The sequence below is a fragment of the Nomascus leucogenys genome, chromosome 8 (assembly GCF_006542625.1).
Source record: "Nomascus leucogenys isolate Asia chromosome 8, Asia_NLE_v1, whole genome shotgun sequence".
In the NCBI taxonomy this organism is placed as follows: domain Eukaryota; kingdom Metazoa; phylum Chordata; class Mammalia; order Primates; family Hylobatidae; genus Nomascus; species Nomascus leucogenys.
The window spans coordinates 9,313,167-9,330,786 of NC_044388.1; the positions used below are offsets into that span (position 1 = coordinate 9,313,167).

Consider the following 17,620-nt stretch of genomic DNA (forward strand, 5'->3'; position numbering starts at 1 on the left):
CCTCAGCTCACTGCAACCTCTGCCTCCTGGATTCAAGCGATTCTTCTGCCTCAGCCTCCTGAGTAGCTGGGACTACAGGTGCGTGCCGCCACTCCAGGCTAATTTTTGTATTTTTAGTAGAGACGGGGTTTCACCACATTGGGCCAGGCTGGTCTTGAACTCCTGACCTCGTGATCTGCCCACCTCGGCCTCCCAAAGTGCTGGGATTACAGGCATGAGCCACTGCACCTGGCCAAATAATGCTTAATTTTTTAAGCTGTAGGAGACTTGACCATATTTCAAATAAAAAAGGAAATGGAGATGAAATTTAGGACACTAAAAAGAAAGAGAATAAATGTAAATTAGACCTCTGCCTATGATTAAAATACAAAGATAGTGGTGCAAAGATCAGGAATGTGACACATATGTGGCCAGTTAGCTCTGTTCTAGTTCATGCCCACATATCACACTCTAGTCTGACAATTATTTAAGATATATATTTATTGGCTGGGCACAGTGGCTGACGCCTGTAATCCCAGCACTTTGGGAGGCCGAGGTGGGCAGATCACGAGGTCAGGAGATCAAGACCACCCTGGCTAACACAGTGAAACCCTGTCTCTACTAAAAATACAAAAAAATTAGTCAGGCGCGGTGGTGGGCGCCTGTAGTCCCAGCTATTCGGGAGGCTGTGGCAGGAGAATGGTGTGAACCCAGGAGGCGGAGCTTGCAGTCAGCTGAGATCACGCCACTGCACTCCAGCCTGGGCGACAGAGTGAGACTCCGTCTCAAAAAAAAAACAAACAAACAAACAAAATAAATAAATAAATAAATAAATAAAAAAGATAAATATATTTACTGGTCACTGATACGGTTTGACTCTGTGTCCCCACTAAAATATCATGGCAAACTGTAATCCCACTGTTGGAGGAGGGGCCCGGCATAAGGTGACTGAATCATGGGGGCAGACATCCCCTTGCTGTTCTCATGACAGTGAGTTCTCATGAGATCTGGTTATTGTAAAAGTGTGTAGCACGTCCCAACTCTCCTCTCTCCTGCCAGCCATGTGAAGATGTGCTTGCTTCCCCTTTGCCTTCCACTCATGTAGGTTTCTTGAGGCCTTCCAGAAGCAGAAGCCTGTACAGCCTGAAAAACTGTGAGCGAATAAACCTATATTCTTTATAAATTACCAAGTCTCAGGTATGTCTTTATGGCAGTGTGAGAATGGACTAATACAGTCACTAATACAGACAGGAAGAAAATTTATAAATAAAGTGAATTATTACTTCTATTAGAAAAACCTCAACAACAGATGTTCTTTGGAAGAATCAAAACTGCAATCTTTCTATAAAAACATTATTTGAACCACTAAACAAATACTTACCCAACACTTACTAAATGTAAGGTGCTCCATAAGAAAGAGTGCCTGCCCGGCCGGGCGTGGTGGCTCATGCCTGTAATCCTAACACTCTGGGAGGCCGAGGCAGGTGGATCTCCTGAGGCCAGGAGTTTAAGACCAGCCTGGCCAACATGGTGAAACCCTGTTTCTACTAAAAATACAAAAATTGGCTAGGCGTGGTGGCACGCGCCTGTAATCCCAGCTACTCAGGAGGCTGAGACAGGAGAAATCGCTTGAACTTGGGAAGCAGAGGTTGCAGTGAGCCAAGATCGCACCACTGCAGTCCAGCCTGGGAGACAGAGCAAGATGGTGTCAAAAAAAAAAAAAAAAAAAGTCCCTGCCCTTTTACTCATATTTAACTAGAGAATCTAGATATGAAACAGCCAACTAATGAATAAACATAATGAGTATCATGGAAAGGGAACCATCAGGTATTATAAAAACATATGACATAGTGACTAGGGGAGCTGCAAAGGCCTCCCTGAGAAAGTGTCATATAAGCTGAACATATAAATTAAAAATAAAATTTCACAAATCAACATGTAGTCTAGAGAAAAAGATCAGAGATGTTGAGCATATATTATTCCGCAGTTTTCAACACTATACTAAGAGAACGAATGAATATAAACATTAACATTGTGATTAAAGATAATTATGAATAGTACATACCTATACGGAGATCTCTTTGTAAAACATTCTTATCATAAACATAGAAAGACAAATACTGGAAAGTTCTTGGAATCTCGAAGTAAAATTCTTCACTGAAAAATGGGCTAGAAAGAAAAGGAAAGCTCATTACTTCAAATAATATAAAATAATTAAACAATAATTAATATCACTTTCAATAATAATTGTATAAATACTCAAATAATATCACTTTCTTTTTTTAATATATACATATTTTATTATACTTTAAGTTCTAAGGTACATGTGCACAACGTGCAGGTTTGTTACATATGTATACATGTGCCATGTTGGTGTGCTGCACCCATTAACTCATCATTTATATTAGGTATATCTCCTAATGCTATCCCTCCCCCCTCCCACCACCCCACAACAGGCCCCGGTGTGTGATGCTCCCCTTCCTGTGTCCAAGTGTTCTCATTGTTCAATTCTCACCTATGAGTGAGAACATGCGGTGTTTGGTTTTTTGTCCTTGCGATAGTTTGCTGAGAATGATAATATCACTTTCTTCTTCTTTTTTTTTTTTTTGAGACAGAGTCTTGCTCTGTTGCCAGGCTGGAGTCCAGTGGCGTGATCTCAGCTCACCACAACCTCCAGCTCCCAGGTTCAAGCGATTGTCCTGCCTCAGCCTCCAGAGTAGCTGGGACTACAGGCACATGCCACCACGCCCAGCTAATTTTTGTATTTTTAGTAGAGATGGGGTTTCACCATGTTGGCCAGGATGGTCTCAATCTCTTGACCTCATGATCCACCCACCTCAGCCTCCCAAAGTACTGGGATTACAGGAGCGAGCCAATGCTCCTGGTCAAATAATATCACTTTCAATAAAGTTAATGAAATTATGGACTAAAATGCCATTGAAAAGAATTTAAAAAGCCCCAAAATAATTCTCAATGCTAAATTTCAACTAAGTTCTGTACAAACCAAGCTGAACACTGAGGGGGTCTAAGTCGCCAGTATGAGTTCTGAACAAATAGCTTTTCAGCAGTCCTGTGGATAGAAGATACAGTAACTGCCTGGGGTCATGCTCGCCTAAGGTAGACCATTTGAGAGGTGAGGATAGTGTCATTCATACCATCCTTGTCTTAGAAATGTGTAAAGCTGTATTATTTACAATACATGGTATCTAAAACAGCCAGTGTTATGTGAAAGGTTACTTCAAATTTTTTTAAAAATTAAAATAAGCTATTTTTAAAAAATTAAAATATGTAATTTTAAAATCAACTTAAAAATATTTTTAAAAAATTAAAACAAACCATTTTTAAATCAATTTTATTGAGCTATAAGTTACAAACAATAAAAATCCAATTTAAAGTATAGAGGTTGATGACTTCTGATAAATTTATACAACTGTGTAGCTTCCACCCCAATCAAAACACAGGACACTGCTATCTCCCCAGAAAGTTCTCTTATGCTTCTCCTTCAGTTACCCCACCATACCTGCCCCAACCTGTGATGTGTTTTCAGTCACTACAGATCTATCCTAAAATCTCACATAAATAGAATCATATAGTATGTACTCATGTCCAGCTTTGTTCATTCAGCTTAATGTCTGTGAGATTTTTTCGATGTTGTTGTGTATATAGTAGTTCAACTGTTTTAATTGCTGCATAGTATTCCACTGCATTCCAAATCCATTCTCCTAGTGATGTTATTTGAGTTGTTTCTAGTTTGGGCTATCAAAAGTAAAGCTGCTATGAACATTCTTATATAAACCTTTTTCTAGACACATGCTTTTGATTACTGAGAGTGCAATTGCTGAGTTAAAAGGCAGGTGAATGTGTAATTTACAAGAAACTGTCAAACTGTTTTCAAAGTGGCTGTACTGTTTTACACTCCTAACAGCAATGCTCCAGTTGTTCCACATCTTGGTACTGACAGTCTTTAGCTATTCTAGTGAATGTAACATGATAAATGTATACACCTATGTAATCTCTACCTTATAATCAAGATATAAAACATTTTTATCTCCTCAGAAAGTTCCCTTGTGACTCTGCAATCACTCCCACCATATTCTTACAGGCAACCAGTGATATGATTTCTATCACTGCAGATTATGTTCTAGAATCTATAGTGACAAAAATGGTTTTAAATTGATATTCTGATGACTAACAATGTCCAATACCTTTTCATGTGCTCTTGGCCATATCTTTTCCGAAATATCTGTTTAAGTATTCTCCCCATATTTTAAATGGCCATCTGTCTTCTTTTGAGTTATCAGCGTTTTTGTTTTTAAATAAATTCTGGATACAAGTCTTTTGTCAGAATACTTTCTCCCAGGTGTGGCTTGCCATTTAATTTTCTTGACAGTGTCTTTTAAAGAAAAGGAGCCTCTAAGTTTGATAAAATCTAATTTACCAATTTTCATCTTTTATAATTAGTGGTGCTTCTTGCATTCAAAGCAAGAAATCTTTGCCCATCCTCATGTTGCAAAGCTTATTTTTATAAGTTCATTTTAAGAATGCCATTTTGATATATTTATTATTCTATGATTCTTCTATGAAGACGTGAATCTCTGAAATGATAGTTTCTTTTGTCAAGTGTACCTCTTTCCTGAGAAAGTTTAAAGAACAAAAAGATTCTCTAGAAATATCACTACGAAATGCAGTATCTTTATGATGTCATAACTAAATGAGAAGCTGAAATATAAAGTAAAACACTCCTACAGAAGTCATATCTGATCTTGTCCAGAAAACAGTTGGTTCAGCTTTTTAGTTGCTAAAATGCCTGGTGAACTTTTGTCACTATATTTTTCCCTTCAAATGTAACCAAACTAAACTTTTAAAAATTGGTCTCACAAAGTAACTAGAGCCTTCTAATTAATTTCAACATAGAAATCAATGCAAAAAGAACTATTAGTCAAACACATGATATGAAAGACAAGACATGTGTAGGTATGTATCTCTTTGCATTATTTTATAAACAATTATAAATGCAGAATTTCCTTTATCACATCCACATTCAAATACTATGTTTAAAGTACATTCTAAAGCCAAATAAGAACAATATGAGAATTAAGACTAAAGATTTCAAGTTTACTACTTGAAATGTTTTTGGGCTACTAAAGTATTTTCAGTTTTATACAATACCTTTTCTAAGAAGAATTCAATAGATATTTAAAATTATAAAAAATGAAAATAAAGACATAAAAGGAAACTTCAAAGGCAAATGTAAAAGAAAGATATTTTTAAAAAGGCATCAAAAAAAACAGATCCCTAAAATACAACTGACCTAAAATATGATTCAGATAAGGCATGGCATTCAATATTTCATCCACCACATGCTCATTCCAATAATACCCCACACCATGTTTTTTGTTTTTGCTTTTGTTTTCTGAGATGGAGTTTCACTCTTGTTGCCCAGGCTAGAGTCCAGTGGCATAATCTTGGCTCACTGCAACCTCCGCCCCCTGGGTTCAAGCGATTCTCCTGCCTCAGCCTCCCAAGTAGCTGGGATTACAGGCACCCAGCACCACGCCCAACTAATTTTTGTATTTTTCGTAGAGAAGGGGTGTCACCTTGTTGCCCAGGCTGGTCTCGAACTTCTGACCTCAGGTGATCTGCCCGCCTCTGCCTTCCAAAGTGCTGGGATTACAAGCGTGAGCCACCACGCCCGGCCTCCTTATTTTGACTTTTGTCTCTGAACAAGATTCTCAGCACAGCTCTGCACCAGAATTATGTTCACACTGCTATGGTGCAGAAGTGGTATATTCCAATTTTATGAATTAGAATTTAATATGATACTCTCAAAGGGCAATTACACTTTCAAAGATGAGACATCTATCTGAGCATTCATTCCCTGATAGTGCACTACTAAGTTAAGCAACTTGTATGAACTTTAAGTAACTTATTCTTTAGATAAATAAAATGAAGATGTACTTTGAGGAAAGTTCAAATGAATAGGCAATATTTAGCCTGTCATGTGAAAAAACTTTTCTCCAGAAAACAAAGATAAAATTAGGAACAATTAAGAGGAAGATACGTTTTGAGGCCATGAAAAGCCACATGAAAGTAAGCACTGTTTCTATCTTGTCTTCTTGATTATCATAATCTGGAAAATGCATAATATTTACCAATCTATATAGTAAAAATTATAATTTACCAATTTTTCTACCAACCTTAAAGATTTTTCCACAACTTGGGTACGATAAACTTCTTCCTGGTCCAAATTTATGGTACAGAAACAATCTCTCATTTTGTGGGGTCCAAGATATGGCAATAAATTTTTTGCTTCACCTGTTGGCATAAAATTTGAAATTGTTATGAAATATCATCAACTGCTTCATACTAAGCCTTATATAGGATGACTTCAATGTGAAAGAACATATTAATGTGGCACAGAAAAAAAAAAAAAACTAGTAATTAGAGAAAGATCAAGTTGGTCTAAAGGAGACTGGTAAGACTGAAGAGAGGGGCTGTGTGTAAAGTGACCTGAGGTCCCTTTTTTATATTATGTAATTGCATCCCCACTCCTATGAAAGGGCAATCCCTCTACTTGTGCTCTCTACCCCATTCCACCAGTGCTACCTCAAGGACTTTACTTCACAATTTATCTTTCTTTCCAGAATCACCATTAATTTTCCTCTCTAGTGGATCATTCCCATCAGCATATAAATGATGATGGGAATTTCTCAACTTAAAAAAACACACAAAAAGAAAAGAAAAGAAAACTTCTCAAAAGCATCATCTCTAGTCATTGTCTCTTCTTTCTCACCTTCCATTCATACTTCAACCCACTCCAATCAGCTTCTGACCCCACCATGACACTGAAACTGCTCTAGCTGAGGACACTAATGCCTTCCACATTGCCAAATCAACGGTCACTTCTCTGTTTTCATCATACCCGGCCAGGCAGCATGATTTAACCCAAGAGAACATTAATATCCCTCTTTAAAAATGCTCTCTTCTCTTGGCTTCCACAGCACAGTATTTCTGACTTTTCTCCTACATCACTGGCTCTCTGCTGACTTCTCCCCCTCCCTACCTCTAAACATGCAATGCCTCAATTCCAAACCACCTTCTCTTCCTTCTCTTTGCCAACTCTGCAGTATACAGTGTTAATGCTAACGCCTCCCAGATCTGCAACACCAGGTCTAACCTCTCCTCAACACTAGATGTGACTATTCAACTGTCTCCTTGGATATCCAGTAGGCATTTCAAATTTAACAAGTCCCAGAAAAACCATCTGATTTCTTTCCCTGAAATGTGCCTTTTCCCCAGTCTACCATTTTTCTCTCTTACTCTCACCATCCTCTCACTACTTCCCCAAACTCCCATACCCAGTCTCTTAGCAAATCCAGCAGACCTCCAAAATAAATCCCAAATCCAACCAGTTCTCTTTGCCTTGACTAGAATCACCAAGCCCAAGCCACCACAATCTTTTATTTGGACAAACATGAGAGTTGCCTAACTGGTGCCCCTGCTTCCACTTTTGGCCCTCCTACAATCCATTTTCTATCAAGCAGTGTGATATTTGAAACATATTCTTTAGGTTACTCACTCACTCCCCTCCTCCAATACCACACCATTTCACTTAGAATAAAATTATCTTTCTATACTACAGTCTACAAAGCCCTACTTAATGGTCTCTCTGATCTCTTCTCCTTCCATTCCCCCAACCCCGGTCAGTGTTTAGTTTTTTTTCATTCATCAACTGTGCCACATCATGTTCAAGTTTAGGGCTTTTGTCTGGAATGTTACACTCCCAGAGATCTTCAATGGCTAGTGCCTTTATCATTCAGTCTCAGCTCAAATATCACTAACTCAGAGAAATCTTCCTTGACTATTCTATCTAAAGCACATAGTTCTGCTACCATATTCTATTTCTCCATTTTGTTTCTTTGATAGCACTGATAATTATCTAAATTTCTGTTCATTTTTAATTCAGTGTTTATTTTTTGGTTCCCTCATTCTTGAGGCCCAAGAACTTGTTGATCTTCAAGATCTTAAACAGTGACTGTCATACAGTAGACAGCTGAGAAACATTTGTTGAAGGAATATTAAATAACCTAAAAAGTCTAGTTTTGAAGTTTTGAAGTCCTTTGATACTCTAGCTCAAAGGACATACACAAGTATGGGCACTGAAATCAATACACTAGTTCCCTTATGCAATCAGTTGGCATAAGGGAAACAGCATTGCCCCAAGAACCATAAAACCAATATTCCTCTCTTACTCTGCTACTAAGTGGCTGTATGACTTCAGACAAATCACTCAATCACAGCTTTCCTGATGAAGGTTTGGACTAGATAAACTCAAGTATCTTTCTGCTTATCAACTTTAAAGGCCATTTAAACCAATATATTTTAGAGAAGTCTATTAGAAACCTAAGAAGCACCTATAAAAAAAAAAACTCAGTAAACAAATTATTTATAAAATTAAAAAAAGAAAACCAATGGAATAGTACCAGTAAGATACTTATTAAATCTGTCACTGAAAGATTTTTTTAAAAAATAAAGTTACCACTTAAACAGAATAAACAAATTTATGTCCATCTCAAGTCAGAATCGAGGAATCTCACCTTTTAAATGATTAATTTAATTAACTGCCTAAAATGGATTAGTCCTTACAAATAAACCAGGTTCCTAAGAAAAATAATCTATATCTGAACCTGTTCATCTGTTTTCCTCTTCCTCCAAAGACTAGTTATTCCTCTTCTCATCCAAAGTTCATCCATTTACCTGTGCCCTCTCCACCCCATTCCCCCTTCTCCCTCCAGGACACTGTCTAGCAATTCTATTTTCATAACTTTCAGCCTTCTTGTTCTTCAGCCTCTCCTTTTTCTTTGACATCTCCCTTCTGCATAATTTAGACTTTTTTTTAAACGAAAGTCCAACTAGGTCACAATATAGGACCTAAAATACAAAAAATTTGGAATTAGATCATAATAATTCTCTACTTAATAAATATGCTCCATAATAAATATGCTCCATATCTAATTGGGAGAATTTGAAACACTAACTGTCCCTGAACGTGTTTCTGTTTCATTCACATAAGTGCAGTTTTGAGAAAACAATATTATACAAATTTACACATATTCTACTTCCCTCTCCCTTTTAAGAGAGAGACAATGAGGTTATTTTGAAGAATCCAACGAACCTGACATTATCAGATATTTATCTAGAATAAATAAAAACATAAGTTCTATGTAATATGAAAAAATGTACCAAGCATCCTTTCCTATAAAAGCAGTTATCATAATCTGTACTTCTTAAATATCCACCACTGACTGAAGTTCAAATAAACTTTGCTGAAAGTTAATTCATCTAATCAATGCCCGGCTCAACAATCAATTGTACAAATATGTTAAGTCAGCTACTGTAACTCCAAACTATAGTAGTGATTAATTGGCACTTTATAAACAACATAATCAAAAAGGAAGTAATGGTTACAGATATAATAAGAGTAATGTTGTACCTATTATATCTCTAAGCATAAAGAGAATATGTTAAGAGCCACACTTTATATCAAGCTACACAAAAAGACAAAAGTGAAGAACTTTGGAAGATTGTACTTGCTTGTGTGTGATATTTGTTCAGGGCCTCATGAACTCTAGCCAATTCTGGTATATAAATGAGCATGTGCCTTGGACCAAAAAAAAAAAAAATCTATTGCCCAATTTCTTGAAAACTTATTCTATAATCTGCTTTCAAGTGTTCCCTTCAACTCACAGCCTAAACCTGCAACTTGCCTACTTCTCTACTTCTTGTTTAGAACCTTGAAGAACACTAACAGGCTGGGTGCAGTGGTCATGCCTATAATCCCAACCTCCTTTGGGAGGCCAAGGTGGGCAAACTGCTTGAGCACAGGATTTCGAAACCAGCCTTGGCAACATGGTGAGACCTCATCTCTACTAAAAATACAAAAAATTAGCCAGGCGTGGTGGTGCATGCCTGTGGTCCCAGCTACTTGGGAGGCTGAGGTGTGAGGATGGCTTGAGTCCAGGGGATGGGAGTTGCATTGAGCCGAGACTGTGCCACTGCACTCCAGCCTGGGACAAAAGAGCAAGACCCTGTCTCAATAGTAAAGAAAGAAAAAAAAAAAACCAAACCAAAAAACCACTAATATTAAGTGCCCAAATCATATCACTGCTTTTCAATCCCACCTTATTTAACCACTCTTCATTATTTGACAACACTAACCTTTCCTCAGCTCAGGTAACCTTTTATGAGGGTTTTTCTTATACTCCCTCTTTTGGGCTTTTTATCCACTAACCACATTTTAAATGTGAGGAAAGTTTTGGTATCCACAGACCACTTAATTCATCATAAAGGTAAAGGACAAATTCTAGTTTTTTTTTTAATGTTGTCATTATAAAACAATGAAAACATACAAAGAAACAAATGAGTTTCTCAACACTGTTTGATGGTATTATTTACAAACTTTTTCAACTTATCTATAGCCCGTTTAATGACAGCCAACCTTAAGAAGAATCAGGTTCTAAACCTGCAGTAAATATGGTAGATTACTGTTTAACATCCATTTCAACCTCCTTCAGTGTATGTCTTCCTGTGCTGCAGAGAAGAGAAAGTTAAAAAATACATTTCCCAGTCTCTCTTGTGGCTAGAGTTGTAAATGTGATTTAAGTTCCACCAATCAGATGCACTCACTAGAAATTTTAAGGACAGAAGAGAAGGGAGGTTGAGTTTGGGCTGCTTTACTAGCAAACATTGTCATGGAGATGTTCATGTCCTGCAGCAGTATTTGTAGAAGTCCTAGTATCCAGTCACAGATTTCATGAATATTAAGAAAGGTACAAGGCATCCATTCTGCAGTACAGGTTGTGGTAGGCGAGCTTGGCTCTAGGGCCAGCAACGACAAGGGCTTACTGATGAAGGTGGCTGCTTGCTAATGGCTATTTCCTAATAGTAGTAGACTCCTGATCATGGCATAGTCTACTACTATTGGCAAGGTTCTATGGCAAGGTTCTAAGACACGCATCTAAAAGCTACAGTTTCACAATTCTGCAAAAGCCTTTCTGATCCTAAAAGAGGCAATAACCCTCTTGGTGGCCTAGATGCAATGTGGCTTTTTCTAGATCTAGAGTCTGTTTCTTCAGTCTTGTCAACAATTCTATAAGCCACTTAAAATTTTTTTATTAAATCTCTTTCTGCTTAAACTAACTAGAGTTGATGCTGTCACCTAATCTCAATTCTTTTCTAACCTTTGTTTCCAACAAATTAGAAAATCCCACCTTCAGTTACTGGTCATCATGGTTGGGTAAATCCACCAGCTACACGTGGCTATCTGGATCAAACACGGACTCAGAAATTACAAAGCAATTTTTCACTGAAAATTATTTTCATTGTTCCATCAGAAAGTGAGTTGAATAGCGGCACACTTAAAAAGGGAATCCTTTAACTTGGGAAATGGATCTTAACTCTATATATAGTTGTCTCTACCTTCACAAAATATTTCTTCATCTTCTGTAGCATTTGAATAAAATTTTAAAAACATATTCAATAATACAGTATTCATATTTTCATGAATTTGGAATGCCAAATTCTTTTTTTTTTTTTTTTTTTTTTTGAGACAGGGTCTTGCTCTGTCACCCAGGCTGGAGTTCAGTGGCACAATCATGGCTCACTGCAGCCCTGCCTTCCTGGACTCACGTGATTCTGTCACCTCAGCCTCCCGAGTAGCTGGCACTACAGACACACACCACCATGCCTGACTAATTTGCTTTGTATTTTATGGAGAGACAGGGTTTTGCCATGTTGCCCAGGCTGGTCTTGAACTCCTGGGTTCAAGAGATCTGCCTGTCTTGGCCTTCCAAAGTGCTGGGATTATAGGCGTGAGCTACCATGCCTGGCTGGGAGTGCCAAATCCAAATTCTTAACATTCAAATCATGTGTACCATTTTGGGTGCTTCTATTTTGTCCTTAAATTCACAAATCATAGTTTGACCCTAAATTAATAAGAAAATATTCAAGAAATTCAATATATTGCTAAGATATGACACAAGCAAGCCAGCTGAAATAATAAAAATGGTTTTTACTTGCATTTGAATGAAAGGAAGAAATGTTTTTATAGTTCATCCCTCATTTCAAAAATTCTGTGCATGCGGAGTCCTGCGATATGCAAAAGCAGACATTTGTCCTACAAGGCAGATACATTGTTCCCACAGCAAAGAGTATAGATTTTTGATTGTATGTACAACTGTCACTATTTCCTTCAACAATAAATCAAGATCAGGAGGTATATCAATGACAACCAACTGTTCCTCTATGAAGAAAGGAGGTTGACATTTAAGCACAATTTATTTTATTCTGTAACATCTTTTCTTGTTGATTCATAACTGGTACTCCTTAAGCACTTTTCTAGTGTACATTATGACTTACAACATAACTGTTAACTAATTTTTTAAAGTCTTCTTTCTTAAAGGGTGGATTTTCAAAGACAAACAGAATAATCTTCCATTGTGCATTTCTTATCTTTCACAAATGTACTGCAAGTATGCCAAGAACATTTTCCCACTATACATCCATGATTTTGTCCAAACATAAAATGAAATATCCTCTTGCCCACATGTGATAGTAATTGTTTTTCTACATCATATTTTTCTAAATCATACATATCTTAAATAAAATGCTGTGTTTAGCTTTGATACTCAACCTTCACATTGTTGCTAGTTACCTTTTTAATACACACACACACACACACACACACACACACACACACAGAGACACGTATTAATAAATATAAATAAAACATCCCTTGCTCAGAAGTCTTCAATGGCTCACCCTATCTACCACTGTCCACTTGGCAGGACAAAATCTAAAATTCCTTAGTCTGGCACAAAAACCCTCCATCCCTCCATGAGCAGGTGCTATCTACTACATGTTCAGCCTCATCTAGTTCATCTTTACCCCCACAAATTATGCTGTAGCAGTACTATACTTTTAGTTCCTTGAACACACTGTTCTCTCATTCCTCTGTGTATCCACAATGCTATTTTCTTTGTATGAAATGCCCTACCTGTTTTTCTCTCCAAAGAGCTCTGCTTAAGGGCATCTTTGTAAAGCCTTCCTCAATTCCTAGGCAGTCATGTCACTCTTTCCCATGTGTTTCTACTGTACCTTGCATCTCTACTACAGTGATCATATTGTTTTGTACTTGTTGCATTTCATTCAACAAATATTTACTAAGTGCCTAAACACACGAGGCACTGTTCTAAGTGCTGGGGATATAACAGTGAATAAAAAAAGGTCTCTGCCCCTACGAAACTGTTGTACAATATATACAGGGACAACAAATACCACAAACTCTTAAATAAGCATATAGTACTTATTGCCATGGAATAAATAAATATGTATGGCTATTCAAGAAAACAAAGCAAGTTAAGAGAGTTAGGGAATGGCAGGCCCAGAGGGTAGAGACAGGCAGGAAGTCAATGTTATTTTATATAGGGAAGCAGGGAAGGCCTTTCAATTAAAATATTTAAGCAGATACCTGAAGGAAGTCATTGAGGGTATAAGCCATACAGGTATCTGGGGAAGGAGATGCACAGGCAGAAAGAATAAAATGTGCAAAGGCCCTGAGACAGGATAGTTTGGCACACTGGAGGAGTAGCAAGGAGGGCAGTATGGCTATAAAGCAATAAGCGAAGTGGGGAGAAGGAGGAGATAGTAAGAGATGGAGTAAGGGTATGGGAGGAGGCAGGTTAAATAAGGTCTTACAGGCACTGGAAAGTCTTAGACTTTTTTTGTGTGTGAGATGGTAAGGTTTTGAAGGATTTTGAGCATAAAAATGGCAAGATTTTTTGTTTTAAAATCAATGCAGAGGGGAAAGGTAGAAGCAGGTGACTAGATAGGAGGCTACTGTAGTAATCTCGATGAGCGAAAACTTGCAGGTCAGGGGAGGCACAGAGCAGACACAGGTCTGGAGAGAATGGGTCATTTGGGCATGTATTTTGAAGATGGAGCCAACAGGATTTACTGTAGGGTGTGAGAAATAGAGTAGTCAAGAATGACTTTCAAGAGTTTTAGTCTGAGCAGCTGGATGAATACAGATGCTATTTCTAGGGACACAGCCTCTTGTTGGGACCACATTCAAGAGACTGTATTGAATATTAAATCTGAGAGGCCTTATACATCCAAATGCAGACAATCTGTCCAAGGACAAAGGGTCCTGGATAGAGATAAAATTTGAGAATCATCAGTAAGTACATAAAATTTACAAAACCAAGAGACAATACAAAATCACAATGGGAGCAAATATAGAAAAGAAATTTGAAGACTGAGCCTCAGGGCTCTCTAATGTTTTCAGGTGGTAAAGATGAGACACAACCAAGCAAAGGCAGTTTGGTTGTCTCTTCACTAAACTATAAACTTCTTGAGAAAAGGGACCAATTCTTAGCACCATCCTTAGCATATAATATATAATGAAACAGCTGCTGAATAAGTACCAATATGTATGTATATAACTTTGGCATGGGCAAAAAAAAGGTTCCAATACCACATCACAAACCATAAAACTGTATGTAAGCTTCTTTTTTCCATTTCATTTAAGTTGATTTATGTCAACTGCTCCAAAGATTTTTTAAAAAGTCTCCTGTATACAGTTACCAAGAGCACTTAAAGAATCTTTATTGTATTAATACAGAGACGTTTTGAAAATAAACCAGTGCTGAAGTTCATACATTCAAATACTTACTGAGTACCTACTAAGCTGCTAGGATATGACAGTGAGCAAAACAGACAAAAAGTCTGTGTCCTTATTAGGCTAACACACATGGAGAGATCGACAACAAATAAGATACATAAGTAAAAATGTATGGCCTAATACTAATAAGTATGGGCACCACAAGAAATGAGGTAACTCAAGGAAGGCTTCATTGAGAAAGTAACTTCTGCATAAATACCTGAAAAAAGAGGAGAGACATGTAACTGTATAAAACAGCAGCTTTTAGACATTGTTAAAAAGTAAATAGTTTAAAGCGCGAAGATAAACACCATCAAATCAAAACTGTTAAGATTAACAGAAATGGAAAAACAGCTAACTCTCTATGTACAAGATCAATGATTCCATGTAACAGTCATCAGACAGTTAATTCAAATCCTACCATATAAATTTTATCTAGGACAAAAATTCCAATATCAGGCTACTATCAAAGGTAGAGATTCTGGTGTATATGCTTCTGTTCATGTATGTGAGTATGTACATATGTGCCTATGTGGATGTTTGAGGATTATGTGCATGCATTTATACCTGAAGGTTTGCATGTATGTTTCTTTATGTCCTAGGGGAGGACACTACAGGGATAAGACAGAAAAGAAGATAAAGATTTACTAAGTAGTTAGATGCTCCAAGACAGCATTAAATATTTTCTCAAATGTTTCATTTGATCGGTACAACAACCCTGTGAGATAAGCATTACTATTCCCTTTCATAAATTAAGAAAAAAAAAATTCAGTTACATAGCTGGTAAGGTTATTTGGCATAAATCAAACTCCAAAGCCTAGAGTCTTTCCATTCAACTCTTAAGGTCTTTCTGAATACAGCAGTGCTGAGAAACTATTCCTATCTGAAAGAGATGTAGTAGGTCCAGGTCTACTTCAAAGGTTACCTGAAGTACAAAGGTAGGAGCCAACATGGGTCCCAGTGGGATTAATCCCCTAGAAAAACTGCAAAGGGCCAGGGTCCTGGACAAGATGATCCAAAGTTAAGGATTATTTGGGGTGAGAGAAAGCCAAATCATAGTAATAGCTACCACTTACTGAATAAATTAATACATGTATTACACACAGATTTTTCATTGACTTCATATATATTATTTTACTTAATCTTCACAATAACTCTTCTGAATGATATATATTTTCAAAATACAGAAATTGGGGATCGGAGGATAACATTCCAGGAGGAAGGCATAACATGAACAAGTTCTGGAGGGGGGCAACAAGAAGAGCACCATCCAGGAGGCAGTGAATAGTATAAACTGACTAAAGCATAAAGAGAGATGAAAGGGGAATGAGAGGGAAAAAGATTATAAAGGACAGGTAGTATCAAACAGAGAACCTAAATGCCAAGCTAAGGTTTAACTTTATTCAGTAGGCAACAAGGGTCGCTAAAAGTTTCTGTGTGGTTCATACTTCAGGAAAAGTACTCTGATAGACTGAAGAGCCTACATTAAGGTAACAAAGGGAGATGGGAGGAAAGAAAAAATAGAAGAGATACTATGGAGACAGAATCCACAGAATTTGGCATTAACTGGCTTGAATGACTCAGGATATAATGTTTTAATACAGATCGAATATCCCTTATCCGAAATGCTTAGGACCAGAAGTATTTCAGATTTCAAATGTTTTTACATTTTGAAATTTTGCATTGTATATACTTACCAGTTGTGCATCCCAAATCTGAAAATCTGAAATGCTCCAATGAGTATTTCCTTTGAGAATCACGTTGGTGCTCAGTTTTGCATCCTGGAGCATTTGGGATTTTGGACTTTGAGATTTGGAATGCTCAACCAGTAATAGAAATATCAACCTCAACAGAACAGTAGAACTTCAGGTGATGAAAAGATATAAAATATGCACATTTTGTCATTTGCATTCACAACAACAACAACAAAAAAAGAAAGAGAAAGAATGAATCTAATGCACATGTAAAAATATGATATAGTCTCTGGTATTGACTAGTTTAGAGTAAAATTAAAATGCTGTTGTGCCAATCTACTTACACATAAATAAGACAATCCTATATAATGGTAATATATCATAAGGTCTTTGAAATTTTCTTCTGAAGTTTAACTTCAATTTTTGTAATATGATAAAAGGTATGCATAATTATAAAAACATATACATACTAGTATAGTATAGCAAGTTAAATGAATGCATTACAGAGGCAGACATCTGCGTTTCAAAATGAACTTTGCATTTAACTATCCGTATGTCCTTACTCTCAACCTCTTATGTAAAAAGAGGTAACTATAATGCTTCAGGATTGTTGTGAGCATTAACTAAGGCAAAGCGCTTGGCACAATGCCTACGACAGAGTAAATATCCAATGGATAGTAACTATTAGTGCCCTTTCTTGGCTAGACATTCTTAAAAATTAGCATCTATATACAAATTCCCTTCATCCAAGCCATTAGCTCCTGCCAAAAATAACCTGTAATATAAGAACTGGGTATAACAGAGGAGGTCATTTTTTAAAATGAGTCCTTTGTTACAAAATCAATGCATTTCTATTATAGGAAATACATGGAAACACGTCCAACCTTTATACCTCAAGCTCCACATCTCTAAAATGAGGATACAAATCTGGGGTTGGCTAGCCAGAGATTTGTTTGGCCTGCACCAAATTTAAAAAATAATTTGTGACCATCTAGAAACTGAGAGCTAACAATAAATAAATTTTAATTTCTGGTTTCTCTTTAATAATCAAAATCTGGCAAAATGATTTTGAGTGGAAACTGCAGACAGGTGTATCTTACTAAACCATAATAATCTCTGCTGGGCTTTACTGCATTATACCTGGTCTGTGTATATTTGAGTTTGCAACTCCTTAGCCAGTTAATCTTCTAGGTTCTCCATAGCTCTAAAATCTGAGAGACAAAAAAAA

General features: G+C 37.0%; 1 protein-coding gene across 3 annotated transcripts in view; it reads right to left on the bottom strand.

Annotated features, from left to right (window-relative positions):
• RASA2 (RAS p21 protein activator 2) overlaps positions 1–17,620 on the bottom strand; it is a 128,697-nt gene that overhangs the window by 97,225 nt on the left and 13,852 nt on the right. For all 3 annotated transcript variants that reach the window (XM_030816723.1, XM_030816722.1, XM_030816724.1), the window contains exons 2-3: positions 6,177–6,294; positions 2,045–2,148 (exon numbers count right to left, since the gene is read on the bottom strand). In XM_030816723.1, the coding sequence (XP_030672583.1) occupies positions 2,045–2,148; positions 6,177–6,294 (222 nt within the window). The remainder of the gene's footprint in view (positions 1–2,044; positions 2,149–6,176; positions 6,295–17,620) is intronic.